Below are 16,548 nucleotides of genomic sequence, written 5' to 3' on the forward strand. Positions count from 1 at the left end.
CAGGAAGGGGAAGGGGAGGGTGGGGAAAGAGAATCGCTTAAATGTCAGTGAATTCATTGAGCCAGACTTTGGGAATCCGCGGGGACTTCCACAGTGCCCCCCGCTCCTTCAGAAGCCAGCATGCATAAAACAATCCCTGGTGGTATTTATTCCCTGGTGTGAGCCCCGTGTTTCTGCACAGAGCGCATAGATGCCATGCTGCCCGCTCCTTACACCCGTGGATCCATCCTTTGCAGGCAGTGTGGACACCAAGAGGTTGTGCTGCTCTGCTCGTCTGCCAAATTTCATCTTGGGCACAGCTCAGCTGAACTCCGGAGGGGTGGAAATGGTGATGGGTGGTGTGTGGCTCTTGGAGCTGAACAGCTCATGTTGACTCTTGTGAGCGCTGGCTATGGGGTAGGACTATCAGCTTATGTCTTGCTCCAGTTTTATTAGCAGCATGTCATGAAATCCAGCGCGGCTCTGTGAATGATGCTAAAAACAGGGATTTACAGGGAGTCTGCTAGAAGTGCGCTTTTGTCATGCAGAGCAGTGTAACGGATCCTGCTTCCTTGGCGGGTGACGAGGCAGAAGGTTAATACTGCTGACAGCAGAACAAGTCCAATGAAAAAAAAGACTGCGAGTATCAGGCTGGCTTCTCCAGGACTCAAAGCTTTGCCAAAAAAATTGCCTCCTTTGTTGTCATAATCTGTTAAAAGAGAAGTAGTTAATGAGAAAACTATGAGTTAATCTGAAAAGTTTTAAATTACATTTGAGGATATGCTTACCATTTGTGGTGGTGCTATTTTTTGCAGTAGTTGTATTGTATGCTCCAGTTGTGACTCCTCCTTCTGAAGGAGCTTCCCCCTCTGTGAGGAGAGAAAGAAACAGTAGCTAAGTTGAAAACCTTAATAAACACTTTTTTTTTTGGTCTTCTGGAAAAGTAGCCTTGATTTTATTCAATTCCTTCTACCTTGTTGATCTGAACAGAGATCATGACTAGATCAGCGCAGCAGGTGACTAATGGTCCATAGGCTGTCACTGTCTCAGAGGTGCCCTTGTGAAACACCGACTGTTTTTAAGTTGCAGAGAACAGCAAAGATTACTGTCCTTGTCATGTCATAAGGGGTGTTTTTCCTGTCCCTAGATGATGCCAGCTGGCTGTGGTGGTAATTTATAGGTGCTTCCCACCAGCGTGCAGGGTGCAGTGTTGACATTAGCTCTCTGCCTTCCATCCGACCCGCTGTGATACCACCTCCAAGTCCTAGACATGTTTCTGATACCTCACCTGATTTATTGATGGTGTAGGTTGTCTCCATGCCAGCATGGATGTGATCAGCTACGTGGCAGTGCAGAAGCCACGTTCCAGGGTTTTCTGCTACAAGTTCAACTGTTTGGAAGGTCCCAGGAAAAAGGTCGTACACATCTCCTCTGTGGTCCTTATCTGTCTGTGGCAAGGCAAAACCAGCATTGTAAGAGTCTTGCCTCAAAGAGCCCCCATGGACACTGAAATATTCCAGTTACACTTCCAGCTCCTCAAGGCAGATCTAATGCTTCTTGTTATGTGTTTCTAATATACCTCATCCAGGGAAACTGAGGTCTGTGGACACCCCTCATTTAATCAATTAGTTAATTAACAACAAGACACCCTTCCTGATGACTTCAAGTGCTCATTGAACATGGGCATTTCTTTGAAAGACAGATTTTTCAGATAGTCCTGCCAGTGCCAAGCTATCACAACATACTATACTGTAAGCAGGCATAACTCTGATTTTCTCCCTGTATCTTCCCTTATACCCACGGGTAAAAATATATTTTTACCTACCTAATCATGTCCTCTAATGTTAGGAAACATTTATTCATGTTTCCTAACAGGTTCAGAGCAGTAGAAGCTTTACAGAAATCTCATCCATTTTGTATTTTCTTCATATGCAAAACTCCCAGTGGCCTCAGCACCAACCCAGGGCTCTGTGCCCAAGCTGCAAAACCGGGCTAGAACTCGGAATTTTTTACAAGAATTTCCCATCACATGAGAAAGTTTTTATTTTGATTAATTTTACCAACCTTAAAGATGAAGGTCTGTGCATGGAAATGAACTGTATGTATATCCACTTCATTGCCCATTCCTATCAAATACCAGTTTGTCCGATCACCTTGATTCATCGTTAGGCCCAGGAGACTGTTATAAATCTTCCCATTGATTGCTGGAAAAATGACAAAATAGGATGGATTAATAACTGGCCATGGTATGGGTGATGATAACCTCCACTTCAGGCACCTTTTGCACTTTCCAGGGAGACCGGGTGCCCAGGCAGAGCGGGGACATACACAGTGTGGCCTGGGAAAGGGCTCCCCACAGTGACCGCTGCCATGGCAGGGACACGGTCACCTTTTTGTTTCAGGTTCCAAATCATCTAACTGCCCAGCAGCAACCATTTTTCTACCTTGAAAAGCATCAGGTAGATTTTTTACTCCTGAACAAACAGGATTTATGCTGAGAAGCTACATGGAAAAAGAGGGAATAGAGTTGTTGCCTAAAACGGGTACCATCTGTAGAAAGAGAAGCTTGCTTTGCCAGGACTGTTCCTGCCCCGTCCGGTCCATTCTGCCTGGCTCCTGGGCTGGCTGCGCCACAATCATCAAATGTCATCGTTACACTCCTACAAAACAAGCCCGCAAGGAACACAGCTTCCAAACGGCGAGAGAAGTCTGGAAGGGCAGCCTCTTCCCATGAGTATAAGGTTAAACTGTCTTGTTAGAAAAATATCTTGGCTAGGCCTCAGGGAATCTTTTTATTTCCAGAGTTGCAGCTTGTGAGGTTGTCACATGGCTGGTAACTGCAGGCTAAGCCCAATGTCTTCCTAAAATGGCTGTGAAAAATAAACCTCTATCCTCTTGGCTGCTGCCACCGAGTCCTACATACCATGCTTGCTGTTGCCTTCTACAAAGTCCTTTGTGGAATTAAAATCATCAGGATCCTTACGAAGGTATGTTTCGATATTTTCTTTCAAATACCAGGATTCATTTTCATCGAACACCATAAACAGAAGGGTAAATTCACGGTCAATGTCTTTCCTTACTCCTCTTTCATCTAGAACTCCTTTTCTGCAAACTACGAGAGGCCCAATCAGACCACTGTATGTATCCTGAAATAAAATAAATATATGTATTACAAATTTTCTACTTCATTCTGTCATGAAATAGATACAGATCAACTACAGATTAAATAAAGGTGAAATTCCATTTTCCTGTCAGAAGAGAAAAAATCATGACTGTCTGATTAGATATATCTTTCTCTACATGTCCTTATGTTAACATATCGAAGCAATGTTTAGCCTTCACCCAAAATCCCTTCAATTATTATTTAAGGAAGGAATCACATTACAATGGTGTATCCCTGTGAATTTCAGTGGATTAAATTACCCAGGCATGTGCAACTGTTATCAGAGACGACAAAGCATCCAACTCTGTAAATTTTTCCTCTAGCTTGTGGTTCTTGCATAAACGACAAGCAGGATCCTTTCAGAAACATTATGCAAGGCAGGATGCTTTATCCAAAGCAATGTAATCTTTAACAACCATTTCATGGTTACCTTCACAAAATTAGCTGTTGAATAATAAACCCAAGTGATACAGTTTGGATCTGTTTTACCAGGGCCAGATCGTTCTGGGACGTTCCACCTGTACGTGTTTATTTCCCCTGAAACAGAGAGAACAGTTTTACCAAGAGCAGCTGGGTATTAGAGGCTTTGAACAGTATGTAACTGAGATCTGCTACCCTTCTCATCAAAAAATGATCTCTATCAAAAGCATCTGTGTAAGCATGCAGCAGTGGGATGTGGGCATGATTCTGCCTTTTAGAAGGTCAGTGAGGTTCCAGTGGTGTAAATGAAGGCAGATAGCTCCCACAAGAGGAGATCTGCAAATGTGGCATCCCCCAGAGGGAAGTTTGGAGATAAGACTTTTCATCTCTCTCCATGGGCAAAACTTGTAGCAGGTCAGTGATCTTGGATACCAATGCTTAATGTCAGTTGAAGGTGTCAGGAGCCAAGCTTCAGAAAATATTTCTGTGATTTTATCAGTAGAAAAGGGAACACCGATGCGGCATTTGCCCCTGGGATTTTGCAGGTGGTGCTGCAGCAGCGTGGCAGCTCTGGGGCTGGAGAGATCTGGGTATGTACCAACCTGCTGCCTGGGAGCAACAAGGGAGTTGTCCCTCTCCCAGCTGAGCCTTCTCTCCTCAGCACTTACTGGAGAACCCGTCTCTTCCCAAAAGCCATCACCTCTGCCATGTCTTCCCTGAGGCGAGACTCCCTGACCTTTGATTTGATTAAAAAAGCCAATCTGATGGGGAAATTATTAATTTGGGTGAGGATCAGTTCTCTTCACTGAATACAAACACACCTATATTCAGATGAACTGCCTGCACTGTGTGTCCCTGCTTTGTTGTGGTTTGTTTTGTTTTGTTTTGTTTTTCGCTGGTACTGCAGGGAAGTGTAGGAGACCAAGATATTCCAACACCTCCACCTTTTAAGTGGTGGATAAACATTGAGTCAGGCAGTGTCTGGCCCAAAATTATTTCAGGGTGACAAAACCCAAGAACAGCTGTGGATCCATTGTGAGACAGGGGAAAACAAAGGAATCACAGAACTCTTGGCCATGGTCTTAGTACAGCTACAAATCCACAGCTGCCAACAGCTGTGGGCATAAGGGCAAAGGAGAGTTTTCAAACTTATATGGTTGTGAAGTGACTGAGCCTAGTTTTGTGTCATTGAGACACTGCACACGGATCATGCAATACTGAGCTTTATTGTACAGCACTAGCTACAAGAAATGGTGATTCTCGGTTATTATACTATATGAAAAGAGTTTCATGTAGATGTTGCAATATCATTTAATCTTACAGGACAAGAACCTTCTGTTAATTATAACATGCGTTTGTGTACTTCAATAGAGATCGGAAAGGCTTTCAAGACACAGCATCACACTAACAGGACAGAAAACACAAACAATAAAGCCTTCAGTCTCAGAGGCGTTCATGTCATGGAGACATACACCAGGGAAAAGTTTGTCATGGACCTGTATCCAATCTACATGTCACCACCTTTTTAGAAGGTGTGCTATGCAGAGAGAGCCCGGCCATGGTCCTTCATCGCTTCCTTGCTTTTTACCTTTCACTTTGGGATGTTTGGAGGCTGTAGATGGAAAAATCTCTCTACTGAAAACCTGAGACGCTTCAGGTGGCATCAAAGACCTATCTTTGAAGGGCAAATGAAACATAACCCCTGAAAAGACTGATAAACAGGAGGAAAATGGATGTTTTCTCCCTTCTCGCTGCTGGGTAAATGGAGCAATGGAGAGGGAGGGGGCAAAACTGTGACAGCTGAGAGCTGTTTTGGCTTAGGCTGCCATGGATCTGCTCTCTGCATCTCTTTACCATGCCACCCACAGCCTCTTGAGGAGCTGGCAGTACTCTCAGAAGCACAATTTAGCAGGACATAAATCTGTTTGATGACTGGTTCAGGATTTAGTAGAACTAGTTGGGCTCTGGGGAGCTTTGGGTGAGCAGTCCAGCCTGGCTTAGGAAGATTGCAAGGATTTTGAGGTGAGGGTGGTGGGAACTGAAGAGTACAGGAAATATTCATGTTTTGAGGGACCTGTTTTCTGTATTAACTACTGTTTCCGAACTCCTAAGGAAAAGTCTGCCCTCAGATCTTGCTGAAGGGTCTTTTTCTTCGGCTTCCTGTTAAACACAGACACCTTTCCTTGTCTAACTCATCCCAAGCCTGCTCCCATGTGGACACAAGAGACATGACAGTGTTGTTTCCAGAGTTACACCTTAACTCTCGACAAAATAGCATTGACAATATCATGGACCAAATAACAAAATAAGGGAGTAATATAAATCATCTATATTAACCACAGGTGCATCAATCCCCAGCAAGGAAGACACTGGAGATGTGGCCATGGATCTGTGTGTGGTTGTACTGTATCGATACAGCTTCCTACGGGAAAGAGATTTCAGCTTCCAGAGAGGTTTAGTGCATCAGAATTTATTTTCATTTGGTTTCACACTTAAGCTCACAAATGACATGAAAAAATTTCATGGGTGATGGAAAGAAAAGGTGTGTACATTTTGAATTGACTGTAATGCCTGGATTTGAGTTTGGCTTCCTACTAAAATATAAAATCCAAGATAAAGGCTGAGAGAGCTGGGGGTGTTCAGCCTGGAGAACAGAAGGCTCGGGGGAGACCTAGTTGTGGCCTTTCAGTACTTAAAAGGTGCCTGTAAGAAAGATGGGGACACACTTTTTAGTAGGGCCTGTTGTGATAGGACAAGGGGTTATGGTTTTAAACTAAAACAGGGGAGATTCAGGTTAGACATGAGAAAGAAATTTTTACACTGAGGGTGGTGAAACCCTGACCCAGGTTTCCCAGAGAGGTGGTAGATGCCCCATCCCTGGAGACATTCAAAGCCAGGCTGGACGAGGCTCTGAGGAACCTGATCTAGGTGAAGATGTCCCTGCTCATGGCAGGGGGTTGGACTAGATGAGCTTTGAAGGGCCCTTCCAACCCAAGCTATTCTATGATTCCATGATGACTCTATAAAAACTGAAGTACAAAAATTGTAACAGGTATTTTTCTGTAAGAAAAAAAAAAAATGATGTGAGAATTATTTTCCAGTATTTTCCTCACTGTAAACTGAGGCATATTTGGTACACTTCCTCAAAGACTTTTAAATCACATGACAGTGATATTTTGCATGTTGTTCATCAGCTCTGAATGCAAATGCCAATTCTGTGCAGATTTAGAGGGAGGGAGAGTTAACATTGCCAACTGCAACTCTATCAATGAGTTTCTCTGTTTTTGAAACATCGTTGGTGTGTCAGTCTGGAGCAAATGCAGTGCTGGCTTACACTTCTCTTGCCGTGATTATGGGCCTGCTTCTGCTTTTTTTGGATGTCATCCAGTGACATTACATTCCTGTTTCTACCCTTGATAGGATCAAAGGTCCATTCTTTGCCCAAACATGCCTACTTGATCAAGAACCTATATGTATAACAACACAGAATTGTGTCCGAATAAACACAAGGGTATTATTCCTGCAGATACAAATAGATACACGTAAGCTTGAAAGAAGGATTAGAATCCATGTGCTAAAATGCTTTTATATATTTATAGCTCAAAGGAAAAAGAAGAAATGAGAGCCTTACCAGGGAGGGTAATTGGTGTCTCAGGTTGTTCTTCACAACCCACCTCTTCTATACCATGAGCACTTACTGAATAAGGCCTGCTGGCTTTGTTCTTAAATACGATCAGTACAGAGTCACCAACCTCGGCATGGAGTAACGGCCCTAAAATAAAAGACACCAGTGACTAATGCTGCTGTTCTGAGTTTAACAAACTTTCAACAGCTTGGCCTAGGCCAGGAGCCAAGGTCTTTCTCAAAACCCTCAGGCTTTTCTATTCTTTCAGCAAAGCGATCAAAATCGGTTTGTTATATCAGCTGATGAAAAGCTCTATATATATAAATAATCTTGTCTCTTTTTGGTCAATGAGAAGAATTGTTCAGTCTGGAGACAAGTTTTTGGACAGCTTGTTTTTAAGGAAAATTAATGTGAATGGTTTTTGTGTCTTTCAAGAGTTTACTTCTTTTGCTGGCAACAGTTTTTGTTTTTGGTTTTTTGCTTTTGTACTGCAAAAAAAGAAAATGTAAAATATATTCCTAGGGACTGTGGACTACTTTATGACCAGTTGTTGCCCACTTCTTACCCCATTAAAAACATGAGTTGATCATTATTTTATGGCACGCATAAAGTTTTGTCTTGCCCAATTTCGGATACAAATCCAGCCCCTTAATATTGACTTAATCTACCTACAAGAGTGTCCCCCACTTTACATACTCTCATGTTAATGTGAAACCTAGAATCGCCATTTCAGCATCCTCTCTGTTACTAGTCCTTAGAAAATGCCTTATTTATGTTTGAGAATGAATTCCCTAATCTGGAAAGCATCTTTACGCTCAGCAATTTTAGAAATCAGGTGTAAAATCACTGCTAATCAGTGTTCTTTGTCTTCCATGTTAACAAAGCTGGAAAACTGTGTTGCTTTTGGAAAGCAACCCTTCCATTCATAAGACTCAGTCTGTGAGCTGTGAGAGCTACTTGCCCAGGATTTCCAAGTGTTCTTCCTCCTCTGACCTCACTTTGCGCTGTGTGAAATTGCCATTTGTGTACTCCCTATAAACCACCTTCTTGTACTTTGAACCAATCAGGTCTTCTGCTTGGCTTAGGAAAACACGCCCATAACTGCAAAAGAAAAAAGAAAAAATTAAAAGAACTAAACCTTACACATCTAAAGGCTAGAACTGTTGTGTTATTCACAACAGATATGATAAGAATAAACAGCTCGGTCCAGTGTGTTGATTGATGTGAAGCCATGGGTGCTGCAAGAGATTTTAAACAGTAAATAATAACAGTGATAATTCTCACTAAATGTACACCCTCTTTAAGCAGGTAAATCTCAAGATATGTTGCACTCACCACAAACTTTTGGGAACACAAATCCTTCACCAGAGCTGTCAGAGATAAATTCAAGCTAAGAGTGGGTTTGGCCACTTCAGCTGCATCCTCCACGCCAAAGAGGATATAAAAGATACTGCCTGTCCCTGCAAACCTGAATCCTCTTATCACGATGGCTGCTTTCACTATCTTGGCTACCAGTCACCCACAGAGGGTGACAACTGAAGCCTAACCATTTCAAAAGCAAAAGCCATCATCTGAGATAAGTGTGGGGTGCTTTACCCTGCCCCCCTGCTGCTGTGTAGGGCTGGATGCTTTCCCAGCATGAAGATAAAGTGAGAAATGTATTATATTTTCCCTTCTACATCCGGCAGAGGATGCTTTCTGTGTGCCTTCCAGGTTTCTGCAGTCTCCCACAGCTTGTGGCAGCTCCTGTGAGATCCCGGAGGGCTGGCTCACCAGCAGAGGACACTCACCACCAGCTGTGTTGGAGAGCATCCACCCTCTTCTGAGAGCAGCTCTGTCTCCTGGCAGCTCATTTCCAAGGTGCCCTTGGCAGGGGTGTCGTGAGGCTGGCTCACAACATACTAAACCATAGCAAAATGGTTGGCAAGAATGCTGATTATTGTAGTAATAATGTGTCTGCAACAGCTGCTTTTGACAATACTTGAGTTAACATTTTCTTCAAACTAGCTTAATCACTTGTGACTCTTTAGGTATGTTTTCTAACAACTTCACCGTACTTTTCTTCTTTAGAGGATGCAGTTCCCCAGACACTTTTCTAAGGTTTATTTTTTAAATATGTTCCTTGTACCTTTTTGGTTTCACCAAAGTGCTCTCAGAGACCTCCCTGTGCAATATGATCTGGAACACGTATTTTCTGCATGTGCTTTTTATTCCTTAGCACGGTGCAGTGCAGACGTGATTCACTTGTGGCTGTTACTGCCTTCTGGCTTTACCAGGGGAGCCGGTAAAGTGGGCTCAGCACCTCCCTAATGCGTCTGCAGTGCTTGCAGGGGTTCACGTCTGGGACATGGGTCTCTTCTCTATGAAAACCAGAGAGTGTGGAGAGTAGGGAAGGGAGAGGAGGGGGCTTGGGGGCATCATTGTAGGGTTGAGCTAGGCCTGGGACACACACATGGATTTAGGAACTAGGAAGCCTTCTTGGGTTCAACAGCAATACAAAACACTCTGAGATGAAAACATTTGAAAATGTTCCCTATGAACTAGTTTAGTCTGAGGTTGTCACTTTATAAACATGCTTGCTTTTTTTGAGTGCCTCCTAAAAAGTGCAAGGCTGGCTTCATGAAAGGATGCTTCAAATGTCCCTCTCCACTATAAGTGTGTCCCATACCCAGAAACATTTTTTACTTCGGGTACCTTTCCTCATTGCTGCTGATGTTGTAAATGTTCGGTGCTGAGCTCTTATTTGAGGCATAGTCCCACTCCACCTCCTCCGCAGCAATGTAGTAGAGCCTCATGGCTCCATGCTGCTGCTGGGCTCGGGTGGTATTACGGCAGCTGCTGACCTCGTAGAGATGTTTCATCCCACCAACAAAGTGATCAAAAGTCCTGCAAACCACTTTGAATATACCTGGAAAGGAAAGCACATGAGATTTACGCAATTTAAAAACACTCTAAAATGCAGCTTACCAAATTAGGTCCTGTGCCTTGCACATCTCTGATCTGTCCTGAAACAAACCCAGTCCATGATGCTTCATGGAAAGCCAAGCAAGAGGATGCTTATATCATACAGAGCCCACTGGCTTTGAAAAATTAAGGGGACTGGATGAGAAACTAGTTGATAAAATGGATATGCACCAATTATATCCTTTAGACACCACATGGTCTATGGTCTCAAGGCATAATAGGATGTGGACTCAGGCTGACATTCACACACTCAAGCGTAAACATGCACATAAAATACTGCAGAGTTGTGGACTGTAATTCCTACATTACAACAGGTTCTTCAACTAGAAGCGAAATGTGAATGCAGTCACAAATGGAGATCTGGAAATCAGCAAGTATCACTTTTACTCCATAGGAAACACTAGCCTGTTCCATATTTGCTCAAAAATTTCCATAAATTAATTCTAACTGTTTGAGTTACAGTAACTACAAGGGAGCTCTGAAAAGCAACTGATTTTAGATGCCTGGCAGCAGGGACAAGCTTGCCAGGAAGCCTTCACCAGTGCTGCCCACACTGTGGATGTGCCCATAGAGAGCACGAGAAGGCGTAGGTGGGATGTGCATTGCCAACACTGATAATGACACAGAGAAACAGCGTGTGTGTTTCAGAAATGTTGTTTCCTTGTCCCTGAGCATGGAGCTGCTGTGCTGGCCTTGGGTGCATGAGTTTCTCCACGGAGCACCTGCAGCTGCCTGGTGTAATCAGGCTAATGGAGGCCTCTTAGCAAGCTTGCAATACAGACCCATTATACAAGAATGTCTCTAACAAACAGGAAGGTGCTGCTTATAACCCTTAGTTTATATGCAACTATATGGTATAAAACTGATTGAGTTAAACTGCAACTTTCTGACCCTTTGCTCTACCTCCATGAAAGGCCAAACCACCATGAGCCATTTTTTGGTAGCTCTGATGGGCAAAGGCTACAATGACAGTGGGAGCATCTTTTGGCCTGTCCATGGGCAGATTTTAACATTTGTAATCTCCTTCCCATTTACTCAAGCAGAAGCTGACCACAATGTAGTCCTATGTAGCTCCACCTGCTAAAACTCTTGGAAGAAGGAAAGCACTCTCACAGCTACTTTGTACGTGAGTCAGAGGTGGAACCAAAATTAGAAGCACAGCTCTGTCCAGACTGGATCTCAGTTCATTCCTTGCGCTTCTAGGGCAAAATTGATGAAAGAGATAAAGTAACATGCAGTTAAAGAAAATAACAGGTGTTGATGGTTGAAAAGATCTAATCATTCATTCAGTTCTCCTTATTGCCAGTAAAGGGTTAGCTGGCAAAAAATAGTATCTCCTGGAATACATTGTTTAGTGTGAGTCCTGCCATGCAGCTTCATGACAAATGGTGGAAATGGATGGGATATACATAAGAAAATAATCTGCTGTCTTACAGACACCAGCACCAGAGGTCTAACCCTGGTTTAATGCACACACACAAGGCCAACAGATACTTCCGTCAGGTGCTCTGGCCGAGGATGGCCATTGGCATAACCTTGAACAACTCTGATGACTCCAGTGACTTAAACAGAGTTGCACCAATGTAAAGAAAAGTCACGTTGCAATCTTTGACATGAAGCTTGTTTGAAGAGCTTCCACCAAAGAGTTTGTCCCCTGTAAGTCTCAAGAATGTATCATTGGATTACACATGAGAATTAAATGTATCTCAAGGGGGACAAGGACGTGAGTTGAACTCAATGATCCTTGTGGGTCCCTTCCAACTCAGGACATTATACGATTCTGTGATTCTATCTTTAATGTATACGCTTCTGAAGAAACTTCTGAAGACTAACTATTATTGAATAACTATTATTGAAGTCCTAAAATACATTAAATAATGCTGACTGTCTACACAGTAGTTAATTCTATCTTCACTAAAAAATTCTGTTTTGAGAGTTTTAGAAATTCTGTGACCTTCCTGTTAGCTGTCTGCCTGATGCTCTGCCTATCCCAAGGTCACAAAAGCCCCTGCTCTTTGGTGCACATACACATTTAATTTACAGCATCTTCCCAAAAAAGTACACCAGCCTGAATTCTCAGCTATGCCAGGTCCCAAATGGTCTCCATGCTTTCAGCCTCCCTTGCGCAGAGCAGAGCATCTCACCAACTGTTATTTTGGCTGCCTGGTTTCTGCACATCCCGCACCACCAAGATAAGCTCATGAACGTACCCACGCGGTCTGGCTGCATCAGCGCTGTACCCGATAAATGAGGAAACAAGGCCAGCCCATCCCTTGTCGTCCCTCTCAGGTTGATGGTGTTTCCTTGGAAATGGACCCCGTGCATGTCGTAGTGGCTGCCCAGCCCAATGAGGTGCCAGGACACCTTGTCATCCTTGCACATGGCCAGGCCTGGCAGGTTACCAAACAAGTAGCCATTGACAGCTGGAAGAGAAGGAAAGAACCCGGTTGGCAGCAGGTCAATGGAAACTCATCACAGAGCCTCCTACCACCTCCTCAGCAAGAAAATCACAACTCAGCAAGTTGTGGCATTAACTAAAGGAGCATTTTATGAAGCAAAGGTAGCGCTGGATGATACCAAATTGATGCCTAAATGCTATTCCTATAAACTCTGATCTTCTACTTTTCTTTTTAGCCTGTAAATTCTTGTAATAGCCTTCTGCAGTGATATAACACTTTTCCTCCAAGCTTTTCAGGGTGCCTCACAGACACCAGGTAAGTGTTTAAATTAGGTACCTCCTTTCAGCCTGGAGAATGTATAACCAGCTCATTGAGGCCATGGAGTCAGCCATAAAGAGTCCAAGTTATAAATTCAGTTCTGATGGAACCTTTTGATGTGATTTTAACCACTTTTACTTCCAAAATGTATCTCTTTCTTCCTCAAGGGTGTTATGAAGCTAAACTCCCTAATCCTCAAATGGTCTCTGTGATCAGTGGGTGAAAGATATTATGGCAGAATAAAACTGTACTATGAGATACCACCTCATAATGGAAGAATAAAATAGATGGGTCCAGAAGGCCCTGAGGTTCTCTTAACAATATATATTCTCAATGCTCTTCGGAAAACTAAAGCAAAGAGAGGTTATGTGATTTGCTCAAGTCTGTCATGTCAGGAATAACTTGGAGAACAAGTTAGAGAGAGGGTATCTGAAGTCAGATGCTTACACCCAGAAGACATGTTTTAAAATATTATGGGCCATACCTCTAGTCTTTGCCTCTCCTCAGCCAGAGGCAGTCATTGCCCAAGTGGGAGCTGGCAGAGGAGGGCAGGTTGACCTTCATTGCCAGGGCCAACAGTGAAATTTAAATCACAAGTTGACCATTGGCAGTTGGTGTCTGATGCTGGCATTATGCCCTTTTATACACCCAAGAGCTGTATCTAAAAGCTACGTGCTGGTCAGTGTCTCCAGGTGTAATTGTTAGGTAGATGCATTCATTGCTAATGTGACTAAGGTTTCAAAATGCATTCCAAGAGAATCAGGAGGCAGCCATAAGCTGACTGACAGCCTTCCACCTCACCCTCCCGCGCACTGCAGTCGGCTATGAAGGATGATAAAATCTACCAGCTCCTCTTTCTAATATGATTAAAGAAAAGACCTCATGATCAGATATTGTATATTTCATACCATGCATTTTGTTGGATTCCTTGAAATCTGCATCATTTTCATCTACTTTTGAAGGGTCTCCAGTAAACGCTTCGATATTCTTGTTCAAATACCAGCTGTCATTCTCATCGAAGATTGAAAAGAGGAGGTAAAATTCTCTGTCTATTCCTTTCTGTAGCCAACAAGAAAGCCAAGACATGAAGAAAAAAGTCTGTGCAGAATTACCAAAGTGTTGGGTTTTTTTTAAACAAAGCTTTATTTCCCCCTAAAATTGTAGCCATCTCCTTAGTATGTTCTGGTAGAGGCAGGGATTAGCACACTTCCATCAGCAAGAAGGGTAAAGAAAGTGTTCATTACTTATTTAGGATAGTTAGATGCATTCATTGCTAGTAAGTGCATCGAAAAGATGGAAAACCTAAGGCTGAGCCAGAAAACTGGGGAATGACAGTATCATCTTCCTAACCATCCCCCTAGGTCAGGTTTTGCCCTGAGAAATTACTTTTTTTTAATCTCTTAACTGGGCGAACTGGCCAATGTGGGAACCCCCCCAGTGCACCATCGTGTTGCCAGGGACAGGCGGATGTTCACATTGGGCACCTGTGTCCCGTCGTGGTTCAGCGTGTTCTTCCGACAGACCAGTAAAGGCCCCACGAGGCCGGAGTTGGTGTCCTTAACAGCATCAGTGGCCGAGTAGTACAAATAGGTCAAGCATGGGGGGTCAGCCTCTGACGGACCTCCATTTTCAGGCACCCTCCATTTGTATGTGAAGGTTTCACCTGGCTTAACGTGGGCTCCTGGCTTCAGATAGCCTGCAGAGAGAAAAATGAGGAGCATCAAGGTTATGGGAAGGTTTTATCTGCTTGAACATAAGCATTAGCTGGGAGTCAGACATAGCTGCTGATTTCTGTGGACTACCTCCCCTCCTTGCAGCCACAGCCTGAAAACTATCCCATAGTTGCGGTACTTATGCCATGGGGACATCTAACCAGAGTCTTGTGCCATGGGGACAACCAAACCCGTTCCCTGCAGAACAAGTTTAGCTGCTTCACCCAGACACCTTCCAACATTATCTGGATTATCTGGATTCAATCAGACAAGTCATGCAGAGCTCATCCTTGGGTTTAAATGGCTTCCACTAATCTTTTTGGCTTACCTGCCCTATCATGAGATTCATCTGTGGTATGAACACAGACTCCAGCTTTTCATTAAGCACCAACAAAGCAATTACATCAGTGAGTGGAGCTGCAGCCATGGCTGTTTAGAAATTTGAATCAAATTTCATCCTGGTAATTGCTTATTTCTGATTTTGTAGCAATGCACAGGAATCTCTGCCAGAGTGTCTGGAAGAAGCTATTTTTAAAATATTTGGGCCATTGTCTGCTGCTTTGCACAGAGTGGATTTAGAACCACTCATGTAATTCAACCACTGTAAAAGTGTATTGCTATCCACTCAGAGAGGACTTACAAAATGGACTTGAAAGGAAAGTTGGGAAAAGGGGTCAGCCCTCTACCTTTTGTAGAAAAAACAACACGTGTTAAGTAAACTTTTTGGTCTTCGCTAGGGGGAAGATCAAACCAGAAATTTGGTTTAACGCTTAGGCACCCATTGACTGGATTTTCTCAGCACAGTCAGGTGTGTTTGACAGCAGCAGATTGCACTGATCTGATACTCCTCTCTAATACTCCAAGAGAATCCTCTCGGAAACTTAGACATGAGTGAAAAATATCAGTATTACATTTAAACATACTACTTGTCACAAAGCGCAATACAAAGTAGAGTACTCCTGCTACATTATGTGATGCCACTGGATTCATCCTGCAACAGTTCTCAGTAAGGAGAAGAATACTGATTTGAAGTTAAAAACCCTCTGAGACTGGACAAGTGGTAAATGCAGCGTGGAAGAATATTTCCTAAGAGCACAACTTAAAAAATGTCTTTAGACATCTGCAGACATCTCTAGATATATTTTTGTACAGTGTTTGCACATGAACAAGCTGCACTCAATGCACATCCTTTGAAAAATCATGGATGTTCAGTGTAAACCTACAGCCCCTGTAGGGCCTCTCCATGTATATACTTGTAGATAGATACTACGGAAATCCAAGACACAAGGGTTACAAGGAGAAAAGAAAGACCAGAAAGTTCATTGATGGATCTGGAGTCAAGTTCCTCTCCAAAGATCCAGAAGTGTGCAGCTCACACTGCTGCTGAATTTTAGAATTTAGTTTGATTTTACTCTACACAAAAGAATGCAATGCTGATGGGTACTATTACTGGGGAGTGTTAAATGAAAGCACAACAGGACTGCGAGCAGAGGGAAGCTGCACTTCCACCAGGGAACTACATCTGACATGGGTGGCACAGGGATGTGTGCAGATAACTTCAAGGCTGAACTCAAGCCAGTTGTTTTGTGATGCATCAGGGCTTGCTGGTCTAAACTGGTTGTATTGCAAGGTCAGCAGCTAGAGGGAACAGAATTTATTAAAGCCTTTTGTATTGATTTTATTGTATGATGTTATGAGTTTTACGTGTTGATCTAATTATCTTAGCATAGTTCTCAAAAGAGGGATTATGTCATGTGAGTTTCTTTCTGATATGTTGTTGTGGAAACAAAGCAATTTAGACAAGAAGAAACCTACCTTTCTTTTTGGTGCTGCAAATGCAGCAAAAGCTTTTTGAGAGACCACAATATTACCTCTGTGGATGCTATGGATGAGATTCAGACAATCTTACTTCAGCCCTCTAAAGCTTAGTCCCTAACCCAAATCTAGGCTCCTTCTGTAGTTGAAAGA

The 16,548-nt window shown here is 43.1% G+C and overlaps 1 protein-coding gene across 1 annotated transcript in view; it reads right to left on the bottom strand.

Annotated features, from left to right (window-relative positions):
• Window positions 1-488: 488 nt before the first annotated feature.
• Window positions 489-16,548, bottom strand: part of HEPHL1 (hephaestin like 1) — a gene marked incomplete at both ends in the record, with an annotated part of 33,457 nt that continues 17,397 nt past the window's right edge. Inside the window, 12 exons of the mRNA XM_082056299.1 lie at window positions 489-688; window positions 768-848; window positions 1,268-1,427; window positions 2,044-2,183; window positions 2,903-3,125; window positions 3,573-3,679; window positions 7,194-7,334; window positions 8,149-8,288; window positions 9,882-10,095; window positions 12,362-12,574; window positions 13,777-13,927; window positions 14,353-14,564. Of these exons, the coding sequence (XP_081912425.1) occupies window positions 489-688; window positions 768-848; window positions 1,268-1,427; window positions 2,044-2,183; window positions 2,903-3,125; window positions 3,573-3,679; window positions 7,194-7,334; window positions 8,149-8,288; window positions 9,882-10,095; window positions 12,362-12,574; window positions 13,777-13,927; window positions 14,353-14,564 (1,982 nt within the window). The remainder of the gene's footprint in view (window positions 689-767; window positions 849-1,267; window positions 1,428-2,043; window positions 2,184-2,902; window positions 3,126-3,572; window positions 3,680-7,193; window positions 7,335-8,148; window positions 8,289-9,881; window positions 10,096-12,361; window positions 12,575-13,776; window positions 13,928-14,352; window positions 14,565-16,548) is intronic.

The sequence above is a fragment of the Streptopelia decaocto genome (assembly GCF_964273445.1).
Source record: "Streptopelia decaocto genome assembly, chromosome: 1".
NCBI lineage: Eukaryota > Metazoa > Chordata > Aves > Columbiformes > Columbidae > Streptopelia > Streptopelia decaocto.